General features: G+C 49.6%; 2 protein-coding genes across 4 annotated transcripts in view; both read right to left on the bottom strand.

Moving 5' to 3' along the window:
- The window catches only part of RNF4 (ring finger protein 4), a 42,953-nt gene extending 21,607 nt beyond the window's left edge, over nucleotides 1–21,346 (bottom strand). Inside the window, exons 1-2 of one of the 3 annotated variants that reach the window (XM_079919298.1) lie at nucleotides 21,258–21,346; nucleotides 1,280–1,441 (exon numbers count right to left, since the gene is read on the bottom strand). In XM_079919298.1, coding sequence (XP_079775424.1) covers nucleotides 1,280–1,288 — 9 coding nt within the window. In that variant the 5' untranslated portion in view covers nucleotides 1,289–1,441; nucleotides 21,258–21,346. Of the gene's footprint in view, nucleotides 1–1,279; nucleotides 1,442–16,218; nucleotides 17,689–21,216 lie in introns of those variants that run through there. The other 2 variants (XM_079919299.1, XM_079919300.1) reach the window with 2 other exon arrangements.
- Nucleotides 21,347–21,504: 158 nt separating this feature from the next.
- CFAP99 (cilia and flagella associated protein 99) overlaps nucleotides 21,505–27,538 on the bottom strand; it is a 43,496-nt gene continuing 37,462 nt past the window's right edge. The window contains exons 11-15 of the mRNA XM_079920894.1: nucleotides 27,263–27,404; nucleotides 26,999–27,150; nucleotides 25,979–26,184; nucleotides 24,874–25,036; nucleotides 21,505–24,735 (exon numbers count right to left, since the gene is read on the bottom strand). Coding sequence (XP_079777020.1) covers nucleotides 24,613–24,735; nucleotides 24,874–25,036; nucleotides 25,979–26,184; nucleotides 26,999–27,150; nucleotides 27,263–27,404 — 786 coding nt within the window. The 3' untranslated portion in view covers nucleotides 21,505–24,612. The remainder of the gene's footprint in view (nucleotides 24,736–24,873; nucleotides 25,037–25,978; nucleotides 26,185–26,998; nucleotides 27,151–27,262; nucleotides 27,405–27,538) is intronic.

Genomic DNA, 27,538 nt, shown 5'->3' with positions numbered 1-27,538 from the left:
TTCCACCTGCACTCCCCGAGGGCCGGGAGGAGGTGGCTGTTAGCACAGGGCCAGGCTCAAGAAACCCTAGAATATGGGAAAAGACTTCACCCCCTCTGCCTTCCTATTACTCTTGTCACGCTCTCCTGCTTTTTAATAGCAGAGCCCTCACAGCTTCCAGTTAAAACTGACCATCCAATCACCACCACACAAGTTATTCACACCACTCTGAGGAAATTTTAACCAAATTCTTCACACACTCTTATAAGAGGCTACACTGCTCAGTCTGTTCAGGTCCTGCCTGGGCAGAGCGTGGGCTTCAGAGGTGAGGTGCCCAGGCTTAGGAGGTTTCCTTAAGGTGAACTGTGGTGGCAACCTGCAGATACGGGACCAAGATGGGAGGTCACCTGCCCTTTAAAAAGATAGCTCCAGCGAAACAAAGGCCCTTTTGTGTATGAACGTCAACGGTGGGTCTGGAACACAGTGGGGGCCAGGAGTGGTCAGAAGGGATGGGCCAAGGGGAGGGGGTGGGGGTCGGTGAACAGAGTCTACAGGATTTCTACCACTGTTTCTATCACCCTGGGAACCGTTTTTTCAGCCTTATCCTGCACCCCCCACCGAACACCATTCACAGCACTTCTGGAACCTGGAAAAAGAGTATGAGTTTCACATCTGGTCCACCTGATGTGAATGCACTATCTCAGAAAACAGCTGTTTTGAGTTTAGATCATATGAGCAGCCCTGTTAGTAGGGAGTAAAGTGGGGAGGGGGACCTTCAGGCACTCTCCGGACTCAAGGGGCTCCAGGTGACATCTGGGTTACACCAAACCAGAGCTGCCCCTGCAGTCTGATAAAAGCTCTAAACAGGAGTTACAATGACTTACCAACTTTGGTCACTGACCCTAAGAAAACTCACCAAGGATTATTACCGCTACCGATGCTCACATCGGACCAAGAACTACACAGGGAAAAGAAATAGAAGGAAAAACGGAAGATTGGGCTGTAAATAATTAAATAAACCAGAGCCCTAATATTTCTGGGACACTGACAGCTGCTCCGGAGGTATAAAACTTCAAAACCCTCAACCATCCTCAGCCTTCTGTCTTTAGGGCACCACCCAAAACACTGGACTCTGACCTAAGACAAGCAGGTTGGTGTAACTCTCAGAAGGTCCTGTGCACACTCCTGTAAGAACCAGGGTTACTCAGAAACACCTTTATGGTGCTCTCATTAGGGTACACAAGGGATGAAGTAATTGTTTAGCCTGAAAAAATAAAATTCATGAACTTACAAAACTCACCGTACTCATTGTGCTCTGTGGTTCCAACCTATAGAGGAGAAGGTGATCTATACCAGGATTTGCAGAGAAGCTGAATGCCTCAACCTCTCATGCCTGCTCATTACTCATCCTCTGGCTAGCATAGGAATTTGTAGCCAAACAGACTTCCAGTATCTTCAAGCCCTGAAAAACAAAGATTATCAAGTTGATAAATGCTGCCCCCTGCATCATCGACAGCAAAGCTCAGTTCAATCATTTACTGGTCTTTTCTGTCAGCTGCGTGCTTTGCCGAACACTTAATGCAATTTATGTCCTTAATCCATGTTCTTCTTAGGAAGTAAGCATTCTTGTAAAATACAGGACTACCTGACCCCAACGCCTGCAGTTGGAAACATTATGCCACCTCTTGCCCTCCTTTCTGGCCGTTGAAACCCCCACAGATTCTCCTCAGCCCATGGCACCCTCCCTGCCTGTCTGGACTTGCCCCTGTGAGGCCCAGTTGAAAGATAGGCTCTGGCCTTTGTCCAAGCTTGTGCCCACCCCCGCCCCACCAGGCTGTGCTAGGAGACAGTGCAAATGGCAGGGCCCCAGCCAGCTGCTGGTCATTGCATGATTCGCTCTGGTTAAACCCAGGCAGCCAGCATGGTGATGTTCTGTGACCCGCTGAGGGAGCAGGCAGAGGGGACAGAGCCCTGGTGTCTCAGTTAGAAAGGAGAAATCCTGAGCCCTCTCGCGCAATCTGCGCAGATGCGGCTTGCCTCACTCAGGCTTAGCAAAGCGGGTACTGTGCCATTACTTTGACCGTGCGAGGCTAGGGACCCAGAGCTCACAGCCTTCAGTTCCTAGCTTCCCAGGATACAGTGACCGTGCCTCACTGCACATGCTCTGAGGATCCCTGCCGACTGGGAGGGTGGGTGATGCTGAAGCCCCCTCCCATCTTGAATCCTCTCTGGAGTAATGAGGAGAAGATCAATAAACAAATGGAAACCCCTCCACCCCACAAAACAAACAAACAAACAAAACCAAAACAAAAGAACACCCTCCTGCACAGTCCTGTACTAGCTTCTGGGAAAAGACAAGAGAATCAGAACTGCTTACACGTGACCTCACCAACACCTAGCAACCAGGAAGGAACAGAGCTTCCCAGGCCAGTCCAGAGCCCAGAGCCTCGGCCTCTTCCCAATGACTGGGAACTGTTGCTCTCTGGAGGAGCTGATAATTTAGGGGAGCAGATGAGAGCCACCAACCCTGATCCACCCTGTGTGCCCAGCTGAGACTTCTGTCACTGGCAACACGAGTAGACAAAAACCTAGAAACTGTGAATTGGGAAGCCAAGCAGGTTCCAGGAAGAGCAGAGAAGGCAGCAGATGCGGAGGCTACTGGAGAATGAGAGGCCCTTGCATTCACTCAGGGCCCACTGGAAGGTGACAACTAACCACGATATATCAGTGTTCAGGGATGTAGTGGATAAAGCAGCAAATGAGAAGCAAAAACGTGAAGCCAGGAGTCAGGGTGTAACCCGTGTAGAAGGGCTTCTAGTGGGGGAGGGCCTGAGCTCAGGGCAAGGCTGAGGGACCAGAGCAGAGTCAAAGCAAGGAGAAGGCTCTGGTCACCTGGTCCTGGGTGATAGTGGCTTGGACGTCAGGCTCACCTGGAGGGCTTGTTAAACTAGATTCTGATTCAGCAGGTCTGGGATGGGGCTCAAAACTCTGCACTCCTAGGCAATTCTGACGGTTCTGCTCCAGAGGCTACAACATGGGAACCCAATGGCCTAGGACAATGGCCTCGGAGCTGGGGAGAACTAGTCGTATCTGAGCGAAATTAATGCAGGACCACTCTCAAACCCATCTTTCTTCTCATCTCCAGTGCCGCTACCTCCTCCAAACGACTGCCCATCTCCTGGTATCCTTCTACCCTACTGCCAGCGCGTCTCTCTAAAACATACAGCCGACCCCCACAGCCTTTCCCTGGTTCCCCATCACGTCCTAACTCCTAAGCATTGCCTGTGGAGGCAAGCTGGCCTTACAGTTAGAGCACTTCTCCAGAGCCAGACAGCTTGGACAGGGGTCAGGCTTCCATAACCCCTACTTGTGACCTCGGGCGAAACACTGAACTTCTCTGTGCCTTACTTCCTTATCTATAGAACAAGATAGCACCCACCTCAATGGTTGTGTGAGGATTACAGGAGTTAATGCAAAGAGCACTTGGACCAGTGTGCACAGTTTTAAAGGCTCAAGGACTGTGGGTGGGTATCACTGACTTGCTCTGCCAGCACCAGCCTTGCAGTCTCTCCAAATGTACCGCCCACTGAACAGCTCCACCCCTTTGCTCAAGCCCGAAAGTGCTGTGCAACACTGCACCCAATCCAGCTTTAAAAAAGAACCCAGGACTGCACATCTCCCCACCTCATTCACTTATCAGTATGGCTCCTTCCCCGGAATACAGCGATGAATAAATCCAGCCACCAGCTCCTATCTGGGGGTGGCTGCTGGCAGGCAGCTCAGCTGTGGTAACTGGGGCATATGAGCCAGGTGCAAAAGAAACCAGGAGGACAAGGAGAGGCCAGAGGAGGTTTGCCAGGAGAAGACACATTAATGGGACTGCCCAGATAGCCTCATCCAGCAGAGAGCAGACATCAGAAGCAACAAAAACTACAATCCTGCAGCCTGTGGAACAAAAACCTCATTCACAGGAAGACAGACAAGATGAAAAGGCAGAGGGCTATGTACCAGATTAAGGAACAAGATAAAACCCCACAAAAACAACTAAATGAAGTGGAGATACGCAACCTTCCAGAAAAAAAATTCAGTATAATGATAGTGAAAATGATCCAGGATCTCAGAAAAAGCATGGAGGCAAAGATTGAGAAGATGCAAGAAATGTTTAACAAAGACCTATAAGAATTAAAGACCAAACAAACAAGAGATGGACAATACAATAACTAAAATGAAAAATACACTACAAGGAATCAATCACAGAATAACTGAGGCAGAAGAACGGATAAGTGACCTGGAAAACAGAATGGTGGAATTCACTGCTGTGGAACAGTATAAAGAAAAAAGAATGAAAAGAAATCAAGACAGCCTAAGAGACCTCTGGGACACCATTAAACACAACAACATTCGCAGTATAGGGGTCCCAGAAGGAGAAGAGAGAGAAAGGACCTGAGAAAATATTTGAAGAGATTATAGTTGAAAACTTCCCTGACATGGGAAAGGAAGTAGCCACCCAAGTCCAGGAAGCTCAGAGAGTCCCAGGCAGGATAAACCCAAGGAAAAACATGCCAAGACACATAGCAATCAAACTGACAAAAATTAAAGACAAAGGAAAATTACTGAAAGCAACAAAGCAAAAACAACAAGTAACATACAAGGGAACTCCCATAAGGTTAAGAGCTGATTTCTCAGCAGAAACTCTACAAGCCAGAAGGGAGGGGCATGACATATTTAAAGTGATAAAAGGGAAGAATCTACAACCAAGATTACTCTACCAGGCAAGGATCTCATTCAGATTCGATGGAGAAATCAAAGCTTTACAGACAAGTAAAAGCTAAGAGAGGGCTTCCCTGGCGGTGCAGTGGTTAAGAATCCGCCTGCCAATGCAGGGGACACGGGTTCGTGCCCTGGTCCGGGAAGATCCCACATGCCACGGAGCGGCTAGGCCCGTGAGCCATGGCCGCTGAGCCTGCGCATCCGGAGCCTGTGCTCCGCAACGGGAGAGGCCACAACAGTGAGAGGCCTGTGTACCGCAAAAAAAAAAAAAAAAAGCTAAGAGAATTCAGTACCACCAAACCAGCTCTACAACAAATGCTAAAGGAACTTCTCTAACTGGGAAACACAAGAGAAGAAAAGGACCTACACAAGCAAACCCATAACAATTAAGAAAATGGTAACAGGAACATACCTAGCAATAATTACCCTAAACGTGAACGGATTAAATGCTCCAACCAAAGGACACAGGCTCGCTGAATGGATACAAAAACAAGACCCAAATATATGCTGTCTACAAGAGACCCACTTCAGACCTAGGGACACAGACAGACTGAAAGTTGAGGGGATGGAAAAAGATATTCCATGCAAATGGAAATCACAACAAAGCTGGAATAGCAATACTCATATCAGATAAAACAGACGTTAAAATAAAGAATGTTACAAGAAACAAGGAAAGACACTACATAATGATGAAGGAATCAATCCAAGAAGACATATCAATTATAAACACATATGCACCCAACACAGGAGCACCTCAATACATAAGGCAACTGCTAACAGCCATAAAAGAGGAAATTGACAGTAACACAATAATAGTGGGGGACTTCAACACCTCACTTACACCAATGGACAGATCATCCAAACAGAAAATTAATAAGGAAACACAAGCTTTAAATGACACAACAGACCAGATAGATTTAATTGATATTTACAGCACATTCCATCCGAAAATAGCAGATTACACTTTCTGCTCAAGTGCACACGGAACAATCTCCAGGATAGATCACGTCTTGGGTCACAAATCAAGTCTCAGTAAAGAAAACTGAAATCATATCAAGCATCATTTCTGACCACACCATGAGATTAGAAATCAATTACAGGGAAAAAAATGTAAAAAACACAAACACATGAAGGCTAAACAGTACGTTACTAAATAACCAAGAGATCCTGAAGAAATCAAAGAGGAAGTCAAAAAATACCTAGAGACAAATGACAACGCAAATATGATGATCCAAAACCTATGGGATGCAGCAAAAGCAGTTCTAAGAGGTAAGTTTATAGCAATACAAGCCTACCTGAGGAAACAAGAAAAATCTCAAATAAACAATCTAACTTTACACCTAAAGAAACTAAATAAAGAACAAACAAAACCCGAAGTTAGTAGAAGGAAAAAAATCATAAAGATCAGAGCAGAAATAAATGAAATAGAAACAAAGAAAACAACAGCAAAGTTCAATAAAACTAAAAGCTGATTCTTTGAGAAGATAAACAAAACTGATAAACCATTAGCCAGACTCATCAAGAAAAAGAGAGAGAGGACTCAAATCAATAAAGTTAGAAATGAAAAAGGAGAAGTTACAACAGACACCACAGAAATACAAAGCATCCTAAGAGACTACTACAAGTAACTCTATGCCAATAAGATGGACAACCTGGAAGAAAGGGACAAATTCTTAGAAAGGTATAAACGTTCAAGATCGAACCAGGGGGCTTCCCTGTTGGCGCAGTGGTTGAGAGTCCGCCTGCCGATGCAGGGGACTCGGGTTCGTGCCCCGGTCCGGGAAGATCCCACATGCTGCGGAGCGGTTAGGCCCTTGAACCATGGCCACTGAGCCTGCGGGTCTGGAGCCTGTGCTCCGCAACAGGAGAGGCCACAACAGTGAGAGGCCCGCGTACCGCAAAAAAAAAAAAACAAAAAAAATGTTGAAACAGGAAGAATTAGAAAATATGAACAGACTAATCACAACTAATGAAATTGAAACTGTGATTAAAAATCTTCCAACAAACAAAAGTCCAGGACCAGATGGCTTCACAGGTGAATTCTATCAAACATTTAGAGAAGAGCTAACACCCATCCTTCTCAAACTCTTCCCAAAAATTGCAGAGGAAGGAACACTCCCAAACTCATTCTATGAGGCCACCATCACCCTGATACCGAAACCAGACAAAGACGCTACAAAAAAAGGAAATTACAGACCAATATCACTGACAAATATACATGCAAAAATCCTCAACAAAATACTAGCAAACAGAATCCAACAACACATTAAAAGGATCATACACCATGATCAAGTGGGATTTATCCCAAGGATGCAAGGATTCTTCAATATATGCAAATCAATCAATGGGACACACCATATTAACAAATTGAAGGGTAAAAACCATATGATCATCTCAATAGATGCAGAAAAAGCTTTTGACAAAATTCAACACCCATTTATGATAAAAACTCTCCAGAAAGTGGGCATAAAGGGAACCTACCTCAACATAGTAAAGGCCATATACGACAAACCCAGAGCAAACATCATTCTCAATGGTGAAAAACAGAAAGCATTTCCTCTAAGATCAGGAACAAGAGAAGGATGTCCACTCTCACCACTGTTATGCAACATAGTTTTGGAAGTCCAAGCCACGGCAATCACAGAAGAAAAAGAAATAAAAGGAATACAAATTGGAAAAGAAAAAGTAAAACTGTCACTGTATGCAGATGACATGATACTATACATAAAGAATCCTAAAGATGCCACTAGAAAACTACTAGAGCTAATCAATGAATTTGGTAAAGTAGCAGGATACAAAATTAATACACAGAAATCTCCTGCATTCCTATACACTAATGATGAAAAATCTGAAAGAGAAATTAAGAAAACACCCCCACTTACCACTGCAACAAAAAGAATAAAACACCTAGGAATAAACCTACCTAGGGAGAAAAAAGACCTGTATGCAGAAAAGTATAAGACAACGATGAAAGAAATCAAAGATGATACAAACAGATGGAGAAATATACCATGTTCTTGGATTGGAAGAATCAATACTGTGAAAATGACTATACTACACAAAGCAATTTACAGATTCAATGCCATCCCTAACAAATTACCAATGGCATTTTTTACAGAACTAGAACAAAAAATCTTAAAATTTGTATGGAGACACAAAAGACCCCGAATAGCCAAAGCAGTCTTGAGGGGAAAAAATGGAGCTGGAGGAATCAGACTCCCTAACTTCAGACTATACTACAAAGCTACAGTAATCAAGACAGTATGGTACTGGCACAAAAACAGAAATGTAGATCAATGGAACAGGAGAGAAAGCCCAGAGATAAACCCACACACGTATGGTCATCTTATCTTTGATAAAGGAGGCAAGAATATACAATGGAGAAAAGGCGACCTCTTCAATAAGTGGTTTCCTTCAATAAGGAAAACTGGACAGCTAAATGTAAAAGAATGAAATTAGAACACTCCCTAACACCATACACACACAAAAAACTCAAAATGGATTAAAGACCTAAATGTAAGGCCAGACACCATAAAACTCTTAGAGGAAAACATAGGAAGAATACTCTGACATAAATCACAGCAAGATGTTTTTTGATCCACCTCCTCGCGTAATGGAAATAAAAACAAAAATAAACAAATGGGACCTAATGAAACTTAAAACCTTTTGCAAAGCAAAGGAAACTACAAACAAGAAGAAAAGACAACCTCAGAATGGGAGAAAATATTTGCAAATGAATCAACGGACAAAGGATTAATCTCCAAAATATATAAACAGCTTAAGCAGCTCATTATCAAAAAAACAAACAACCCAATCCAAAAATGGGCAGAAGGACTAAATAGACATTTATCCAAAGAGGACATACAGATGATCAAGAAGCACATGAAAAGCTACTCAACATCACTAATTATTAGAGAAATGCAAATCAAAACTACACCTCACACCGGTTAGAATGGGCATCATCAGAAAATCCACAAACAACAAATGCTGGAGAGGGTGTGGAGAAAAGGGAACCCTCTTGCACTGTTGGTGGGAATGTAAATTGATACAGCCACTATGGAGGTTCCTTAAAAAACTAAAAACAGAATTACCATATGACCCAGCAATCCCACTACTGGGCATATACCCAGAGAAAACCATAATTTAAAAAGACACATACACCCCAATGTTCACTGCAGCACTATTTACAATAGCCAGGTCATGGAAGCAAACTAAATGCCCACTGACAGACAAATGGATAAAGATGTGGTACATACATACGATGGAATATTACTCAGCCATAAAAAGGAATGAAATTGGGTCATTTGTAGAGACATGGATGAATCCAGAGACTGTCAAACAGAGTGGAGTAAGTCAGAAAGAGAAAAACAAATACCGTATATTAATGCATATATGTGGAACCTAGAAAACTGGTACAGATCCAGTTTGCAGGGCAGAAATTGAGACACAGAAGTAGAGAAAAAAACGTATCAACACCAAGGGGGAAAAGTGGCGGCGGGGGTGGTGGTAGCGTCATGAATTGTGAGATTAGGATTGACATATACACACTAATACGTATAAAATGGATAACTGATAAGAATCTGCTATATAAAAAAATAGATTAAATAAAATTCGAAAAAGATTAAAAAAATAAAGATAAAAGGACTGCCCAGCCAGCTGAGCCTCTTTCTCCAGCATATGGTGGTCTGCATCCGTGCATGCCCCCCATCTCCCATTATCCACTCAGTGGTTTAGAGAGTTATCTCTTCACCGTGTCACTCTCTCCAGGGAGACTCGCGGGTGGCCTACAGCACAACATCTCCTGACAGCCCTCAGGCTGGCCCACAGGTGCTCTCACTCGAGAATGGCACAAATGCTTCCCAATGCAACACCACCCGAGATGAGGACAGGACACCTGGCTTGAACAGAAGGTGTTCAAGCCAGGTGTTCTGAACACCTCAACAGGCACTTAGGACTCACAAGACCAGATCACACATAGTCCCAGATCCGCCGTACTTCCTGTTGCTAACCACAAGAAGTATCTTATGTTTGAGTATACAGCCATGATGCAGCTTTTGGGGGAAACCTTATCTATCTCAGTGGTGTCTCTTAGAATTGAGAAAAATCTGATAAAAATGTCACTGACAGAGGAGGGAGAGATAGGTCCGCTGAGCAAAGGGAAATAATTTAATGCACATACCTTGGTTGCTCCATAAGCCTCTTGCCTCCTACTTGTTTAATTTTTAGGTTTTCAAATATGATCATTAAAGACATGTCCTGCAACCATCTGGAGGGGCCCCCATTCCTCAGCTTGCACACCCTCCCTGCTCTCTGAAACCAGCCTCCTGAGCCCCAGCGGCTGCTTCCCAGAGCTTCCTCATTCTCCAGATTCTGCCACGCCCTCCCATGCCCAACGCCAACTAGCAATTTGTTCCATATCTGTGTTTTTCTTTAGGGGATAATAAAGGTCAGTGGTCAGACGACATAAAAAGTTGGAAGGCTGGCCGCCTTAGGGAAATCTGCCAAGGGGCTGGATTTCACCAGAGAATGGAGGTGGGAAGATAGGAAGATGCGGGGGGGTTTGGGGGGGATGGGCACGGCATTTCCAGCAGACCAGTTTGGGGACATGGAAGTGCAGTGTGTGAACAGAGAGGCTAGGGGTCATGGGAAAAGTGGCTCTCGCCAACTGCAAAGGGTTCTGGATCATGCAGGCTAATAGAGGTCATCAGAACAATAAAACTAACGATAGCTAAAACTCAGAGGCCACTTCTACGTTCAAGACACTAAGCACTTTCCAAGCACCATCTCCTGTAATCCTCCTCTCACCAAACAAGGAGGCACGTACTGTTATGATCACCATTTCACACACAAGGGAGCTAAGGATGACCAGGGGTTAAGTAACTTGCCCGAAGTCCACACCGAGTAAACACCAGAGCCTAGATTTAAACCAGGGCAGTCTGATGCCAGAAGCCCCCCAGCCTTAAACAAAGTTAAGCCAGAATCTGATGTATTAATTCCAGAAACAATATGGAACACAGATGTTTTCCAGGTTCCTCAAATTTAGTGTGTCCAGAAAGAAACTCCTTCTAACATGCCAGCACTCCATCTTAGCAAATGGCCCCACCACCCCTTGGTTTCCAAAGCAAACTGCAGTCATTCAGCAAGATCTCACTTTTTTTTTCTTTTAATTTATTTTTGGCTGCATTGGGTCTCCGTTTCTGCACGCAGGCTTTCTCTAGTTCCAGCAAGCGGGCGCTACTCTTTGTTGCAGTGTGTGGCTTCTCACTGTGGTGGCTTCCCTGTTGTGGAGCACGGGCTCTAGGCGTGCAGGCTTCAGTAGTTGTGGCTTGAGGGCTCTAGAGCACAGGCTCAGTAGTTGTGGTGCACGGGCTTAGTTGCTCCACAGCATGTGGGATCTTCTGGGAGCAAGGATCGAAACTGTGTCCCGTGCATTGGCAGGTGGATTCTTAACCACTGTGCCACCAGGGAAGTCCCAGCATGCCCTCACTTGATGGAAGTGCCACAGAGGATACTTTGTACCTAGCTCACCTCTTGCCCAAAGCAGATGCTCATGTTTACTGAAGGCTTGGAGGTGAGAGAGGAGTGGTAAATGTTGTCCCTGCCACTAAGAAAAGACCTGGGGTAGAGCTTGGCACTGGGAATGGTCAAGAAGGCCAGATGTCAGGAATCCCGAAAGCTCTGACAGGAGGGTGAGGGGAGACCAACCCATGCCAAGGTGTCTAACTGGTTATTCCATGGTAGTAATGCCATGAAACCGGGCTAGAGAAGGGATAAAAAGAAACAGGTGTCAAGGGTAGCCAGCTTTAGTTTTAGAAATGCTGCATGTGGGGTATCCAAGTAGAAAGGTCCAAAGGTAGCTGAAAAACTCAGAGGAGAGATAACTAGGGTAGAGGTAGAGGTTTTAGAATCTGTGTTAAAATCTGGGGAGTCAGGTAGAGAAAAAAGAAGCCTGTAAAGAGAATAAAAAGCCAGAAACAAAGCTTGGAGAACTTGGAGGTATCGGTTAGACAAAAGCTGGCATTTCAAGGAGAAAGCAGCAGTAAACAGGCAGGGGAACCAGAACGAGGCCAGTGAGCCGGCCACAGGGAGCTGGACACTGTCTACCAAGCAAGCGGAGGCCCAAACTGTTACTGAGGGCCAAGCTGGGCTGCGCGGAGGAAGTGACACTGAAGATGAGGCCAGAAAGTAACCGGACTTATTTAACAAACAAATCGGGTGGGCAGCAGGGCATCGAAGGGGAGAGGAATTATCTGCCCTAGACAAGTAGTGTGTCAGCAGTGAGAACTGAGGGCCACACAGTGGCGTGACGCAACCCCACAGGCCTCCTAACCCACACCCCAGGGGCAGGGCCATCAAGGGTTTCAGACAGAGATGCATCTGGAGACTGCGGCACCTGGGCGCTGAGGACCAAAGGGAAACTGGACATGTCAGAACGCAGACCTGCGTGGAGACTTAGAGGAACCCAAGCAAGAAGAAAGCCGTGTGGCTTGGAGGTAGTGGAAAGACGTGAGGCCCCTGACTAGATGGGAGGGGGGTTGGTGAGGTTAGTCCTTCAGTGTTCTTACAGATTTAATGGTCTACTCAATTGTGACGTTACTGTTAGAGGTTGATTTTTCTTCCCAGGAAGCTATTATGGACACTAAAGATGATACCCCCCAACTCTAGTTAGGAGTGTGACACACGTAATCATATATATGTGACGCCTATGTGGATGTGATTATATGTGTACGTCTACACACATGATGGTTAGAAACAGACTGGCAGTGTTAGACTAGAGCCGGATTCTGTCACCGTATCTCCCACCAGTTTTCCCACAAGCCAAGAAAGGAAGAGTCAGCAGAAAAGGGGAGGGGAGGGGTGCACCAGAGACAGAAGGAAGCAGCAACTATGCAGCGAGGCCACGGGAGATGTCTGGGTGAGCAGCTCTGTCCAGCCCAGCCCACGGCAGGCACACAGAGCCCTCACACAAGCCAGGGCAGCCAAGGCTGATATAATCACTCACTGAAAATCTGAGACCAAACTCCCCAGCACTGCTTCCACAAGTCCCAGGCAATCTGGATTCTAAGGTGGCTCCTTGTGCGTTTTCCTTCCGGGAGAGGATACTCAGACACACTGGGTCACTCACTCATTCTGTGGGGCAACTGTAAAGCAGATCTCACTGTAAACTCATAAATGGCCATTCTGAGACACAAGCAGAGTGAGTCCGACTGAAGTGGCCGGGGCAACCCCTTCATGTTGGCATGGTAAAGGCAGAGAAAAGCCTAAATCCTACAGAATCTCATCAGGGTGATGCCAATTTACCAGCAACTGATTAGGCACTGGCTAGTACCAATAGTCTAGGTCACGTCTCTCCTTTTTATTATTTTGGCTGCACCTCGCGGCTTGTGGGATCTTAGTTCTCCAACCAGGGATCGAACCCGAGCCCTAGGCAGTGAAAGTGCGGAGTTCTAACAACTGGACTGCCAGGGAATTCCCTTCAAAGCTCCTTAAATGAACTTTGATGCCACTGTCACATCAACATCCAGACCTTAGTACTTAAGAAAAATATGAACGTCTTGCTTGTTATACAGAGGAGGGTGCATGGTATAGAGAGCAATGATGAGACTGGCCAAATGAGCTCCAGAGCCCCGCACAAATACCTGATCTCCATGTCTCAGTTTTATCATCTTCAATGTCAGAAAAATATCCCTTACCTTGCAGCCGTGATGATGAATCAAAGGGCCCAGTAGGTTCCCAGCACCCTGGAGGCACCCTATCATCTGAGTAATTCAGCAACTATGTACAGGTGCCTACTCTGGTCAGACACTACTTCAGGGGCTAGAAATATAATGGCGAACAAGAGACATTCCTGGGGCTTCCCTGGTGCCGCAGTGGTTAAGAATTGGCCTGCCAATGGAGGGGACACGGGTTCAAGCCCTGGTCCAGGAAGATCTCACATGCTGCGGAGCAACTAAGCCCGTGAGCCACAACTACTGAGCCCACGTGTCACAACTACTGAGGCCCGTGCACCTAGAGCCCATGCTCCACAAGAGAAGCCACTGCAATGAGAAGCCCGTGCACCGCAACGAAGAGTAGCCCCCACTCACTGCAACTAGAGAAAGCCCGTGCGTAGCAACAAAGACCCAACACAGCCAAATATATAAATAAATAAATAAATTTATTTATTTATTTATTTTTTAAAAGAGAGAGACACTCCTGGAGCATACACTCTAAGTGGAAAGACAATCAATAAATCAAGTAATAAATATGGATTACATCAGAAAAGCCAGAAACCATAGCTCTTCTTACAAGTGTGAGTGCTACTAGATGAGAGTAAAGCAAACTTTCAGCCCCAGGAAGAAGTGGAACAAATGTTTCCGGCTCTCAGCAAGGCTTAATTCATTTCCAGAAAAGACTTGGCAGGATGTGGCTAATCACTCCTGCTTAGGCTTAAAGGAAGTTGACGAGCCAGCACTGAGGCAGTGGGGCAACCCTCTCCCAGTTATTTATTCCTAAAGCAGGCTCAGCAGCCTCGACCACCGATCTCTCGAGGTTTTTGCAGGGACTAGACTAGATCTGGCAAAAACAGAAAGCAGCTAACTAAGCTGAGAGACAGTAACTGGGTCTTTCACACATTAACCTTATGACCCTGATGAAGCAGTCAGTCTCAGAAGCCTGAAAGGGGCACCAGAGCCAAGGAGACTTCACACCTGCTCAGTGATTTGTCACTCAGGGAAGTTCTTTCCTTTACTCCAAACAAAGGACCCATCAAGGATTGCCTTTTGCTTCTACTAGAGAAAAAGAACAGCTCTTTGGGCATAGCGATGTTCTACTTTTGTTTGCGATTCAGGTCTTGAGGTACAAGGCTCCAGAATTAAGAATGAACCTCAGCTTTTTTAAAATGATGAGAAAAAAAAATCCACAGTAAAAAGAATATTATTCAGCCTTAAAAAGAAAATTCTGATACCTGCTGCAACATGGATGAACCCTGAAGACATTATGCTCAGTGAAATAAGAAACAAAAGGGCAAACATTGCATAATTCCTCTTATGTGAGGTCCCAAGACATCAAATTCAGAGAGAGAAGTAGAATGGTGATTGCCAGGGACTAGGGTAAGGGCAAACAGGGAGTTATCCTTTAATGAATACAGAGTTTCTGTCTGGGAAGATGAAAAAAGTTCTGGAGATAGATGGTGATGGTTGCACAACAATGTGAATTTACTTAATGCCACTGAACACCTAAAAGTGGTTATAAATCGTCTATTTTACGTCATGTATATTTTACCACAACAAAAAAATTAAAAAATAAACTTCACCTAACGCTTTTTTCCTAGATAGTTTAAATAGGATTTAGTCGAGTATTCAGAAACACTCTGCAGTAGGTACAGCCCCAGAAACACCTGTAAAGAGCTCACCTGTATTGGGACCCTCAGTCTCCCCCATGTCCTGGGATCTGCAGGACACACCTACGACTCTAACACAGCCAAAGAGGACCTTGGCTCATTCTCTACTCAGCGACACTGTTCTTAGAAATTGCTTCACATGCAGGTTTATGATCAATTTCCCCCAAATACTAGGTTGACCCTTTTGTCAATGAAACCCCTGGAGCCTGGGGGCGGGGGGGTGGAGGGGTGCAGGCGGGAAGGGCACCTTACTTCTCTCACGGCCACGTCTGATGAGGCTGTATCAGTGATTGATTTGGAGGATTTTCACAACTGGGAGGGATATTAATAGACACCAAATTCAACCAACTAATTTTGGCAGCTCAGAAGCTGCCTACTTGGTCCTATAACTACTCCTTTGCAGAAGGGTTTCTCTGGCATAGCACAGAAGCAAAGCCGAGTGGCCTCTCCACCTCTCTGACCCCTAACTTCTGATTTTCTTTCAGTCACAGTGGTCTGGGCTCTGGAGCGGGCCAGTGATACAAACAAGGCAATTGCTGGGGGCCAGAAGCAAGGGTAATATAATGAAGGAAACCTAAGCTTTCCACCAGAGGTTGAAAAGATACCAGAGGCCAAGGGGACAAATTGACCTCAGGTGCTGAGGCCATTAACAACCTCCAACTCTAGAACTCACAGGAGGCAGGCATGCTGGGCCTGTGTGGATGGCACCCAAGCACAAAGCTAGGAATCTTAGCTGCTTCTACTGAATCATGAACCTGGGCTGGTCTGGGCTGGGGTGTATGTGTGTGGAGTAAACCAAGAGCCACTAAACAGAGCCGACGTGCAGACTGTAGTGGCGGTGGCAGCGGGGAGGCAGAAGCTTATAAATGCTGGTATACCTACAGCAAAGGGCAGCCCAGCAGCGCCCCACAGAGGGAATTCCCTCATCTGCATAAGAGGGGAGCTGGTCTCAAATAGCACTGCCCCCAGAGCTCCGTAGCACAAGGCACAGCCTTCCATTCAGGCAGTTGCACAAGCGCGCTGGCTAATGAATGGATGCATGCAGTCACCAAATGGCTAGCCAAACCCAATTCTCTAAAGACATTAACCTTGGCAGTGAAATCCAGATCCTCTTCTCTTCAACTCTCTCCCTAGAAAGTAAAATATTAAGTCAATGGTCTTTGGCTCCCAGGACAGCAAGCACCTATTATAAAGGGAATGTTGGGAATGTTCTAAGAGAAAAAGCAGGAAAGCCGTAGGAAGAACATTAAGTGGGCCAGAGGAAGTTAAAAGCTTCACGTGGTAGCTCAAAAAAATCGGCCAGACTCCAAGAGGCCCAAGAATATTGCAAATGCTCCAAAATGATCGAACCCATTGCCTTCACGTGTATAGCCAACAACTCACCGGTCCGGCCTCATTTGTAGTTACAGACGTATGTTTTCCTAAAAATCACCATACGACACAAAAAGTCCACAGGGTTTATGGGAAAAAGTGGAATTAAGGGTATAACACCCAAAAACTTAAGATGGTAAACTTACACACACACGGTAAGAAGCTAACAAAAACCTAACAAAAATGACAGCACAGTTTGACAAATTAAATGGTTAAGAAATGCATACATACTACAACTATGGCACTTAACCAGGTCTGCAGCTCATGAGTTATTGGGAAATAGGGTGAGTGTTGTAACAAGAGACGTGCACAGGGTGTGGCTCATGGCACACACAGTCAACTGAGATAGCTGGTGGATGTCTGAAGGGTATATAGTCTACATGGCTTGGTTCAGCTGAGTTCAATTTTCTGTTTACCTATTACCAATGATGAAATTATGCACACTAAACTCAATATTCCCGTTATATTCAACTTGTTTCCTAAAGTATCAATCCCACTGGAACAAATCCATGCTTCCAAACAAGTGTTCAAAGCAGAACTGACTGTACCTTACTTTTCAGGTACCCTGGATGTCAGTATCAACTCCATGCTCTTTCCTATCACAGCACCATAATTTGATACATGCTGTTGCCTTGCCTGCAAAGGTTCCCCTACCCCCATTCCACTTTGGGGAACTCCTCATTGTTCAAGGCCTACCTCAAAGAAATGTTACTTACATTTCTCTCACTCCTGACCCTAAATTTCTTCTACTGTACAAGTATGCTAAACATAACTCTATGTCAAATACTGATCAGGGCATGCCCTCTTCTTTGCACACCACTTGGGACAAACAGGGTGAAAAATGATGATTTTTCCCATTGAAATTAAATTACCAAGCTCATTAGATGCTTGAAAGAGATAGCAGATACTTAGAAAAGATAGCATAAAGTGTTTTTGAGAGGGGGGAAAAAAGGATGACTTTCAGAGATGAGAAAACTGGAGCCTGACATTGCAAGTAAAAATATAGTCACCTTGGGCTTCCCTGGTGGCGCAGTGGTTGAGAGTCCACCTGCCGATGTAGGGGACACGGGTTCGTGCCCCGGTCCGGGAAGATCCCACATGCCACGGAGAGGCTGGGCCCGTGAGCCATGGCCGCTGAGCCTGCGCGTCCAGAGCCTGTGCTCCGCAACGGGAGAGGCCACAACGGTGAGAGGCCCGCGTACCGCAAAAAATATATATATATATAGATATAGATATAGATATGGGGGGGGGGGAGAGGGAGAGAGAGAGAGAGAGAGAGAGAGAGAGAGAGAGAGAGAGGGAGAGAGAGAGAGAGAGAGAGAGAGAGAGAGTCACCATAAGGAAACAAAGGAAGACTTAAAAACAGATGATCATCATGGCATTTTCAACTTGGAAAAAGAGGCCAGAGCAAAAAGTTCTTAAATATTAGTTAAGAACTGAAAAATAGCAAGAAGGTGCTTAGAAAGAAAGCAAATTTTATACCGGTCTGCTATAGCAAGCAGGAGAATTTAGCAACAGTTTGGCTGAAGTAAGAAGGGAGGTGCAGCAGACAGACAAATATCCGGGTCCTAAGACCACCTCCTTGGGTTGGGGGTTGGGGGGACTCACGAAAAATAACTAGAGTCCTCAGGAATACAATGCAGTCACTGAAAATTCAGCTTCTTGAGAATATTTATAATCAGACCCTTCCTGGGTAAACGTTACTTGAAAAAGAAACATAAAAATAAAGACAATATCCCCCACTTTTAAGTTTTATTTTCACTATTTAAAGCTACTAGAAACACCAGCCCTGTGCTTTCCCACCACAGAAAAATATGAATGACATAACAAAGTCCAGCAAAAGGAACAAAGGCAACGGAACGTGAGGTCCAGATGCTAGGTCTCTTCTTACTAACTGTGTGACCCTGGGCAAGTGACTCTGCCCTTCCTGTGCTTCAGGACACACAATATGGAACTAACCACAACTACCTGGCAGGGTGGATTTGTAAGTGGTAGAGACTACTAAACAGTAGACGTGGTATCACAAACCTAGAGTAACCCTTACAGACAACTGAGTTGCATTCCTAAAACCAGAAATTATGATTCCAAAACAAAAAGGCATTAGCAGATAATAATGCCATTTAGCAGGCATTCTTTCATTTTAAATTTGTGTATGCCCGGTAAGTCTAAATATATATAGCAAGCTAATTTACTCAGCTATCTGGAGGTACATTCTACAGTTAATGTACCCTACAGGATACACCAGGAAGGCATGATGGTCACAATTTCTCTTTTGCACCGGCAGGCTACTGATAATACTCATTTTGAAATGTTTCCGGGCCTCTCCTACTCTGCATGATGTGGTATTCAACAAACCTGCCAATTCTTATTTATGCCGGGGGAAAAAAAATGCTTCCAAAGTAGATTCCATAACCCTATAGTGGCACCCTCCAACTTAACCTCAGATGTTTTTCTCACACTGGAACTGTGACCTCAGAGTAAGTCGGTATCTGTGCTCTGGGCCTTCCTCCTCAGAGAGGAAACCTCGAAATGCCTGGCTCTAAAATTCCCAAAGTCCTGCTGGGAAACAAGCTACTTAGAAGGATAAGTTAGAAGAGCGCATACGTGAATTATATCTCATAACAGAGTCAGCCCTGTAATATGCTATGGGAGCCACCTCATCCCTCAAAAATGCCTGATTTGGGGACGGTGAGAGATGCACGTAAATCATTCCAAAATGAGACACGGGTAACATATACACAAGAACATACAAAGCCACTTTTATACAGCATACAAACCAATTACCTTGTGCACATATTTTCGTTGAGTAGCACCCCAAAACGTTTCCAAAAATTGGCAGGGGTATAAACTACCGGACATGGACCTTGCTAAGAGCTTTTAAGTAAACAGCCAGTGAAGAACTGCCATGACTGGCAATCGCCATTACCAAATTCAGTGACTAGTCACTACCCTGGTCCAGGCTATCCTTTTCTCTCTTCCTAACTGGTCCTGAAGCCACTAGTTTTGTCCACCTTTCTAACCATCCTTCTCATAGCACAGTGATTTTTCTAAAACGCAAACCTAACCCTGTTAATTTCCCCGCTTAGAACTCAATTTAGTGATTTCCCACCTGGCCTTAAGATAATTTCTGAACTCCTTATTGTGGAGGAATACCGGAGACCTTTTGTGATCTAGTTCCTGCTTACCTCTCCAGTCCCACCTTTCTACCATTTATATTTCAACCTCAGGGAATGTCTCTCACTCTCTCCACTCTGGCTCCTGGGCCTGTACCATGCCTATTTTTGTGCAAGCAGAAAGCTTGACATGCAGAAGACCTCAAAATATGATGACTTAAAAAATTAACGTACGCATTCTCAAAGGGGGCGAAAAAAAGCCCCCTCTTTTTATGTACAAAGCATAAACATGCATATAGCAAATAAAAAGGGCATACAGTGTGAAAGCAGCATTAAAATTTCCTGGAGTGGGCAATCAAGAAAACAACGTGTAAAAAAGCTCGGGTGTGCGGGGGGCGGGGAGCGCGGAGTCGTCGTTGTAAAAAGGTTTATAAATACTGGATTACAGCAAGATGTGAGTCAAAGTTGGAAACTCAAGTTCACGCAATACAGAAGCCAGCTACACATCTTTCTACTTGAATATTCCCATTTCACCTCAAACTCATACACAAAACTACCCAATGTGTCCCCCCATCCATCAAAAAACAAACCACCAGAAAGACAGCAAAACGATTCCCTTCAACGTTTCTGCCTCTCATTAGCAAACTCCTGGTCACTGAATTCAAAGGGCTACCTAGCTCCGCAGTCAGGGAACCGAGGCTGTGACCTTGGGGAGACCACCTCGGTCTCCCCGGCCACTCAGGCAGCCTCAGCGAATGCAGGACCGCAGAGCTGAGACCCCCAGGTCTGGCTCCGAGAACGTGGCGCAGAAGCACAAGGAAGGTATGGCCGTGACCGTCGATGGGAAGGGACTGGAGTTACACAAAAGCCAAAACCTCACAAAAACCCCTACCAAGGATCTGAACTCTCCCCTTCTCCCTCGACGGGTCAAAGGGTGTTAAGTGGCGTCCACTGAGTTCTGTGCCTCAGGCACCTGTCTCCAGGCGCCCGCGGGGGTCTCGGCCGCAGGCCTCGGCGGCCACGCGCCCGGCCAACGCCCGGAAGCTGAGGACCTGCTGAGATCTGCCCCCGGCGGGTGCCCCAGCCCCGTCCTAGCCCGGAGGAGACTCCGCCCGGCCGCCCGAGGCGACTCGCAGGCCCGCGATGGCGGAGCGGCTGCGCGAGCACACAAAGGCGGCGGTCTCGGTGGGGACCAAACCGTCGCCCGGTGTTCCCGAACGCCGGCGCAGGCCCGCGCCCCGCGTCCCGCCCGGCCCTCCGAGTGACCTTGGGCGCGTCCCTCCCCGCCCAGCCTCAGTTTCCCCGGCGACGCTAAGACGAGGCGCCGTGGCCTGCCAGGGCGGCCGGCACCCGCGGCGGGGCCTCCCCACTTCCGTCCCCGCGCCGAGCTAGGCTTGCGCGGAGAGCGGGGCGGGCGGGCAGGCGAACAGGCCCGCGGGCCCGGGGAGGCCCGGTCGGAGGTCGGGGCCCGAGCGTGGTCGGCCGCGCCACGGCGGCTCCTTGGGCCGCGGCGCCGAGGCCTCCGCAGGCCGCGAAGCCGCCCGAACCCCGAATCCGCCCGGCCCTGCCTTGCCGCCCACTCCCCGCAAAGTCTGGCCCTGCCTGGCGCTGGTGAGGCTCGGCAGGCGCGGCGGTCGACGCACCCAAGCGAGGAAGGACCTTTGGAAGCCGCTGAGAAGCCCTCAACAAGACACCGCCGCCTCAACAGAGACCCACTTCCGCTCCGGAGACCTCGGCTCCGCCCTCCGCGCGTCCCTATTGGCCACCGCTGTCCCTACTCCCGTGGTCGGCCGGTTGAGGAGGTATATTTTCAATCTTATTGGATAAGAAACCATCTATTACCACTTTGAAATGGGCCTCCTTCCGGCTCCGCCCACGCTCGTGAGCTCAAGCTTTTGCCTTCCCGCGAGAGAGCGGTAGGCGCCCCTCGGCCCGCAAGGCCTCCCGGGAGTCGTGGTCTGGGCTCCGGCTGCCCGGCTCGCGGCGCGGAGCCCGACGCGCCTCTCCCAGCCAGTTTCCTGGTGTCTCTACTATCGGCCTGGATCTGCAGGTCCTCCGGGCGCCCGCGCCCCACGACGTGCCAGGCCCTGGGCCTGCGCCTGGTCCCTGCGATCCCGGGCTCTGCCAGGCTGTTGGTGGAGACGCGAGGGAAGTACAGCCCGGCCCATCTTCGGGATCCCGGAGGAGGCACTCAACCAGGACGTCTGGGAGGGCTCCCCGGAGGAAACGACCTGCGAACTGAAAGGACTAGAATGGAGGAGAGAGTTCCAGGAAGAGGGAGCCTGGATGGGGAAAGGTGGGCTAGCATGTCCAGAAAACTGGAGGCTGCCCAGTGCGCCACGGGTTCAGAGGTTGGGAGAGGTTGGGGTCGGGGAAGGCACGAGTCAGACCTTGGAGGGCCCACATGCCAGGCTAAGAGTTTGGATTATCCCGAAGACAATAGGTGTCGGGAAGGGAAGGACTGAACCCGTGGAGTACTCTTCTCACCCAGGTCCGGTCCAGCCCCGTCCTGGGAAAGGGGCCATGGCCCAGGCAAAAGCCTGGAGGTCTCTGGGGCATCTGGTGCAACTCCCAGAATCAAGAAGAGAGTGTGGGCCCTGGATCCCTCCTGCCTGAGATTGAATCCCAGCTCCATGGTTCAGGCAAGTCTCACGTTTCCCTGGCCTGTAGCATGGAGATGATAGCAGTACTTATCTCGGGGAAGGTGGGAGTCGGGAGGACTCAACACTGTGAACACAGGTGCATGCCAGCCCTGGGTGGGGCTGCATATCAGAATTGGGATTAGAGAATCTGGTGGTAGGTTCCTTGAGTTCAGCTCCCAGAACTGGACTTGGACATGAATTTGGCAACCAGAAAAGAGAGCCCAGCTTGTCTCTCTTGTTCTGAGAATAACCAGGTCATCTCAGCAAGGCCACCCTGGACATGCCCACACTGCGGCCAGGTAGAGAACAAGAGGGACCTCCAAGGCCACCTAGGTCCAGGCTCTAAACTGGTGCACAGCCAGCCCTGTTGAACCTTATTGGCCAAAGCAAGTCAGCCCAGATTCAAGGACTGGGCGAAATAGACTCTGCCTATTTCCTACTCTGTTCCTTGCCTTGGCAGGGGTCACAAGGCAAGGAGCATGGATACCGGGAGACATTGTTGCCATCAGTTTACCACACAAGGCTGGCCCTCAGCCCATAAACTCGGGGGATGGCCCAAGACCTGACCCTACGGGGGTTTGTATGGAGCCGAAGCCCCAGGTGCTCTCAAGGCAGCTCTGAGCAGCTGCCCAGTCCAGGAGGGCAGGTGGGGACCCTGTGGATTGCCAACCAGCATTACTCCTAATAGCACCCTGAGTCTGTTGGGCCACCACCTCTCCCCTCTGCTCCAGAGGCCAGTCTGATAGGTGAAGGGTAATTCTCTTCCTCTGCCACAGTGCTTGCTTCGGCCCCCATGTGCTGCAAGAGCCCCCATGCAGACCTTCTCCCACTACAGGAACTGGTTCAGCAGAGCATGTTCAATCCAGGCCAGTGAGACTGGAGCACAAGGCTTGGAGGACAGAGAGGTTTCCCTCCTATGAGAACTACCAGGGAGAGATGGTCCTTCTCCCTCCAGACATGTGAGGTTGGAACTGCTACCAGCTTGGAGACAGAGCTCCTGGATCAGGCATGTCCTGAAGTCTACCCTATTTTGGATTGCCAGTTATAGAAGCTAATAATTCCCCTTTTGAAGCCCTCAGAGCTCCTGAGAGCCTCTCTTGGGACAGGTCATCATCAACGTATTCCCTCGATATCAAATGAAATGGGTTTGAATAACAACACAGGAAGTAAGAAATGCCATGTTTATTTTTTTTAATGAAATTTAATCTGCTCCCAGCTCTAATTTGACGGGGGTGGGAAATTCCTCTTTCTACCAACCTCAGTTGTGGGGAAGTCCTGGGGTTCTGACACAGTTCAGAGTATTGGGGGAGAACGCTGGTCTTTAGTCTGTTCTCGTCCCTTTGAGATGTCCACCCTCTTAGTCTGAATGTGCCCTGGGGTGCAGCCTCCCCCCTCTGCAGACCCAAGGAGGATGTAGGGTGTGGAGGGTCTCTCCTAGACATCTATCCGCCTGGCAGTTTCCAGCCCCTCTCTTACTGCCTTGCACCCCATGGGCTTGCTCATTCTCTCTCCTGAGAGCTGCAGCATACTGTGCTTTATTCACCAGCAGGCTTTCACTCAGCCAGGCTGTCCTCACAGCCACGCACCTCCAGTCCAGTGATGGGTCTGAGGACCCAGGGGAATCACTCCATTCCTGTCCAGGCCCTGGGCCAGCTCCTGCCCAGTGGCTCTAACCTTGTTCCTTCAGTGATGCTGGAGAAGGCTGGGCAGTGCTCTAAAGGCATCCAGGCTTAGCTTTGGGTCCAGCTCTCCCAGCAGGTCACTTCACCTCTCAGCACCCGTGGCCTCATCAGCAGACGGGGAGTGGGAGGCAGATCCTACATCCCCGGCCAGCTCCCCCCCATCGCCGTGAGGTTTGGGAGATAAGGCCGAGAAGGGCCAGTTCCCAGCGGCTCAAGATCCTGGCGACTTCTACTCATCGCACAAGAACAATCACATTCTCAGTCTTGGGGGTTCCCGGATTAAGCCACCCGACTCCGGGCAGAGAATGGGGATTCCAGCTTTCCACAAGTAGAGCAGGCTCTGGGAACTCCGATGGGGGGGGGGCGGGGGGGGGGCATGGGCAGGAATGCCTAGCACAAGGCCGTAGGAAGGGCTAGAATCTGGGCTAGGGTGGCCATGTTTAGCACATAAGATACAAGACGCCCAAATAAATTTGAATTCCAGCGGATCCTTCTGTTAGCATTAGCTTGTCCCACGCAATAACTGGCATTTTATTTGGCAACCCTGCTCTGGGCGGGAGGAGACTGGGGCGGAGTGGGGCGGGGGGCGCGGCCAAGGAAGGGGAGGTGCACACCGCCGCCCAGGCTTTATTCGGGCGGGGGTCTCGGGGTCCCGCGGCGGGCCCCCGCCCAGCTCAGACGGCCCCCAGGCAGCGAGCGGGCCCGCGTGCCGAGCCTCCCCGCTGCAGCGCCCGCAGCCTGCGCTCCCGGCTCTGCTCCAGCTCCAGCTCCAGCCTGCGCTGCGCCTCCAGCTGCGCCTGCGGGCGGGCGGTGGAAGTCGACGCGGGGCGGGGCCGTCCCCCACCGCGGCTTCCCCGTCCCCCCACACCGCGCCCGGACCCCCGCTACCTCCAACGCCCGCGCTGCGCACCCTAGCGCCCGTCCCCGGGGCTCACCTGCTGCTTGGGGCGAGCTGCCCGCGGCGCCGGCACGTGCAGCAGTGCCTCCTGCCCGCGGCGCTGGGCCGCCTTCTCCCGGATCCTGCGCTGCAGCTCCAGCACCCGCTCGTCCCGGGAGGGCGCTCCCGCGGCCGCCGACTGCGCCTTCTTCTCCTCCGACCTGGGCGGGCGGCGGGGCTGGCTTAGGAGAACCCCACCGCGGGTTGACTCAAGGGATTTAGGTGCAGGTGGAGACGCCCTACGAGGACCGCTCGGGGCGGGGTTCCCCCCAGCGCCTCTTCCTTTTTGCTCCTTGTATTTCACAGTTTAAAAAGTATTCCATAGGTATTAACTATCTTGGTATTGGGGATAAAATGCGAACGCCCTTTCATCTTGCCCTCCCCTTGCCACTCTTGCCTAGAGATAGCCGCGGCTAATATTCTGCTATCTTTGCAGATCTCTTCCATACTTGGCCACAAGGGGCCGGAAAAGTCACCACAGTGTTCCTAACAAAGAGGGGTGCGTGTGTCCACGTGCTTTCCGTTAAAAGAGAGGAGAGATGTTTGACAACCAAATTTGATGTGTGAACCCCAACTAAGTCCTGGTTTAAAAGGGAAAAAAAGGGACTTCCCTGGTGGCACAGTGGTTAAGAATCTGCCTGCCAATGCAGGGCACACGGGTTCGAGCCCTGGTCCCGGAAGATCCCACATGCCACGGAGCAACTAAGCCTGTGCGCCACAACTACTGAGCCTACACTCTAGAGCCTGCGAGCCACAACGACTGAGCCCGCGAGCCACAACTACTGAAGCCCGTGCGCCTAGAGCCCGTGCTCCGCAACAAGAGAAGCTCCCGCACCACAGTGAAGAGTAGCCCCCGTTTGCCGCAACTAGAGAAAGCCCATGTGCAGTGACAAAGACCCAACGCAGCCAGAAGTAAATAAACAAATAAATAAATGTTTTGTCTTTTTTTTAAAGAAAATAGTTGGGGGCAAGTGATTGCAAGGGAACTGCCTGGGCGGGAGGGTGGTGGGTTGCTGCGAGGAGAAGCCACCCAGGAGGGTGCAAAAGCAGGCTGCCTGCTCCTTGCCCACCCAAGGCGTCCACCCCGGGCCACGGGCACTAACCTTAAGGCTGCAGACCTCCCCATGGCTGCGCGGCACAGCGAGATCTGCTCCACCGCGTTCTGCAGCGCCCGGCTCTTGGCGCGCTTGCCCTGGATGATCTGGTCTCGCTTCTCCTCCTCCTTGCACCTCTGGGTCTCCTTGAGCAGGGCCAGCCGCTCACGCAGCTCCACGACCGACATCTCCCCTTCCAGGCCATAGCCAGGGATCTGCAGGGTGGGCAGGGGAGGCCCCAGGCTGGGAACCAGGCCCAGGCCCAGCCTGCCTGGCCATCTCCAGGGCACTGGCACCAGTACCAGCAGCCCTCTTGAGTGCCGTAGGCCTGGCCTGGTGCCCAGGAGACCTCCTCCTGTCTACTCAGTGGTGCCTGTGTGACGTGTCCACCATCCGGCTTCTCCAGCCTGGGCCTGCTCTGCAGCCCTCGACCTCTGTGGGGACATCTCAGCTGGGTGCCCTGCAGGCCCCTCTGCTGTGGCAGGGCCCAAATGGAGCTCAGCACTGTCTCCCCAGCCAGGACCTGGGGGCCTGGGTAGACAGCCCTTTGGACTCTGCCCACCCCCCAGGACCAGGCCTTCCCGCACATCACCGCGCGCCAGCCTGGCCTCTCGTGGTGTTTCTCACACAGGCTTCCAGGCTCGGCTGCCCTTCTCTTAGCCTCCTGCTTGCCCAGCCTTGGGTCTTCATGCACCTGTGCTCTCCCTGCACTGCCCTTTCCACCCAGGCCTAGTGAATTCCGGGAGCTCCCTCAACGCGCAGCTCCACGAAGCCTACCTTGCCCACCCCCAGGGGATGGAGGCCTCCCTGGCAGGACTGAGCATCTGGACCAGACCCAGGCCTCCAGCATGGCGGGCACGGGGGAGCTGGGCATGTGCGGATAGGTGGATCTCGGCCTGGGTCCAGACTGCCTTTGGCCTTGGTGGGAATTCTGCACACATCCTTCATGGCAATGCCAGGCCCAGTAAGACCTGGGGAAGCTCCCTGAGGTCGTCACATGGGCATGGGCTCCGGGGGCCACGTCCTCACCTGGGTCAGGTCCACCAGCTTGCCCTTGCGTGTGGGCTGAGTCTCCAGGGCTCGCAACTGGGAGATGAGCTCACAGCGCCGCCTCTGCTCCTCCTTGGCCGCCTCTGCACTGCGCTGTAGCAGCTCCCGGCTCTCCTCCATCACCTCCTGAACTAAGGGCCAACCAGAGGGTGCTGAGGGGGTCAGAGAGCAGCAGGGCCGGCGCTGGGCCCAGGTAGCTCCCATGGGAGGGTACCGAGCGCCCCCCCCCTCCGCCTGCTGTACCCATCTGCTGTCGGCCCTTCAGGAGTTTTGTCTGCGCCACCTTGATGTTCTTCTGCGTCTCCATCACCTGCTCCACCAGCTCCTTCATGGACCTTTCCTCTTGGAGGCGCCTCTCGGCACATTGCTGCATCAGCTCAGCTGTCTGGACAACCGGCCGGCCACAGTCAGAGCTGCTGCCTGCGACCCTAGGCCCGCCCCAGCCCCGGGAGCAGCCTGAGGTCTGGACGGCGGACCCAGTCCCTGACCCTGAATCACCCTGGAACCTGGGTCTAAGCT

Source organism: Stenella coeruleoalba, assembly GCF_951394435.1.
Source record: "Stenella coeruleoalba genome assembly, chromosome: 4".
In the NCBI taxonomy this organism is placed as follows: Eukaryota; Metazoa; Chordata; class Mammalia; order Artiodactyla; family Delphinidae; genus Stenella; species Stenella coeruleoalba.
This window is presented reverse-complemented; position numbering and strand designations above follow the sequence as displayed.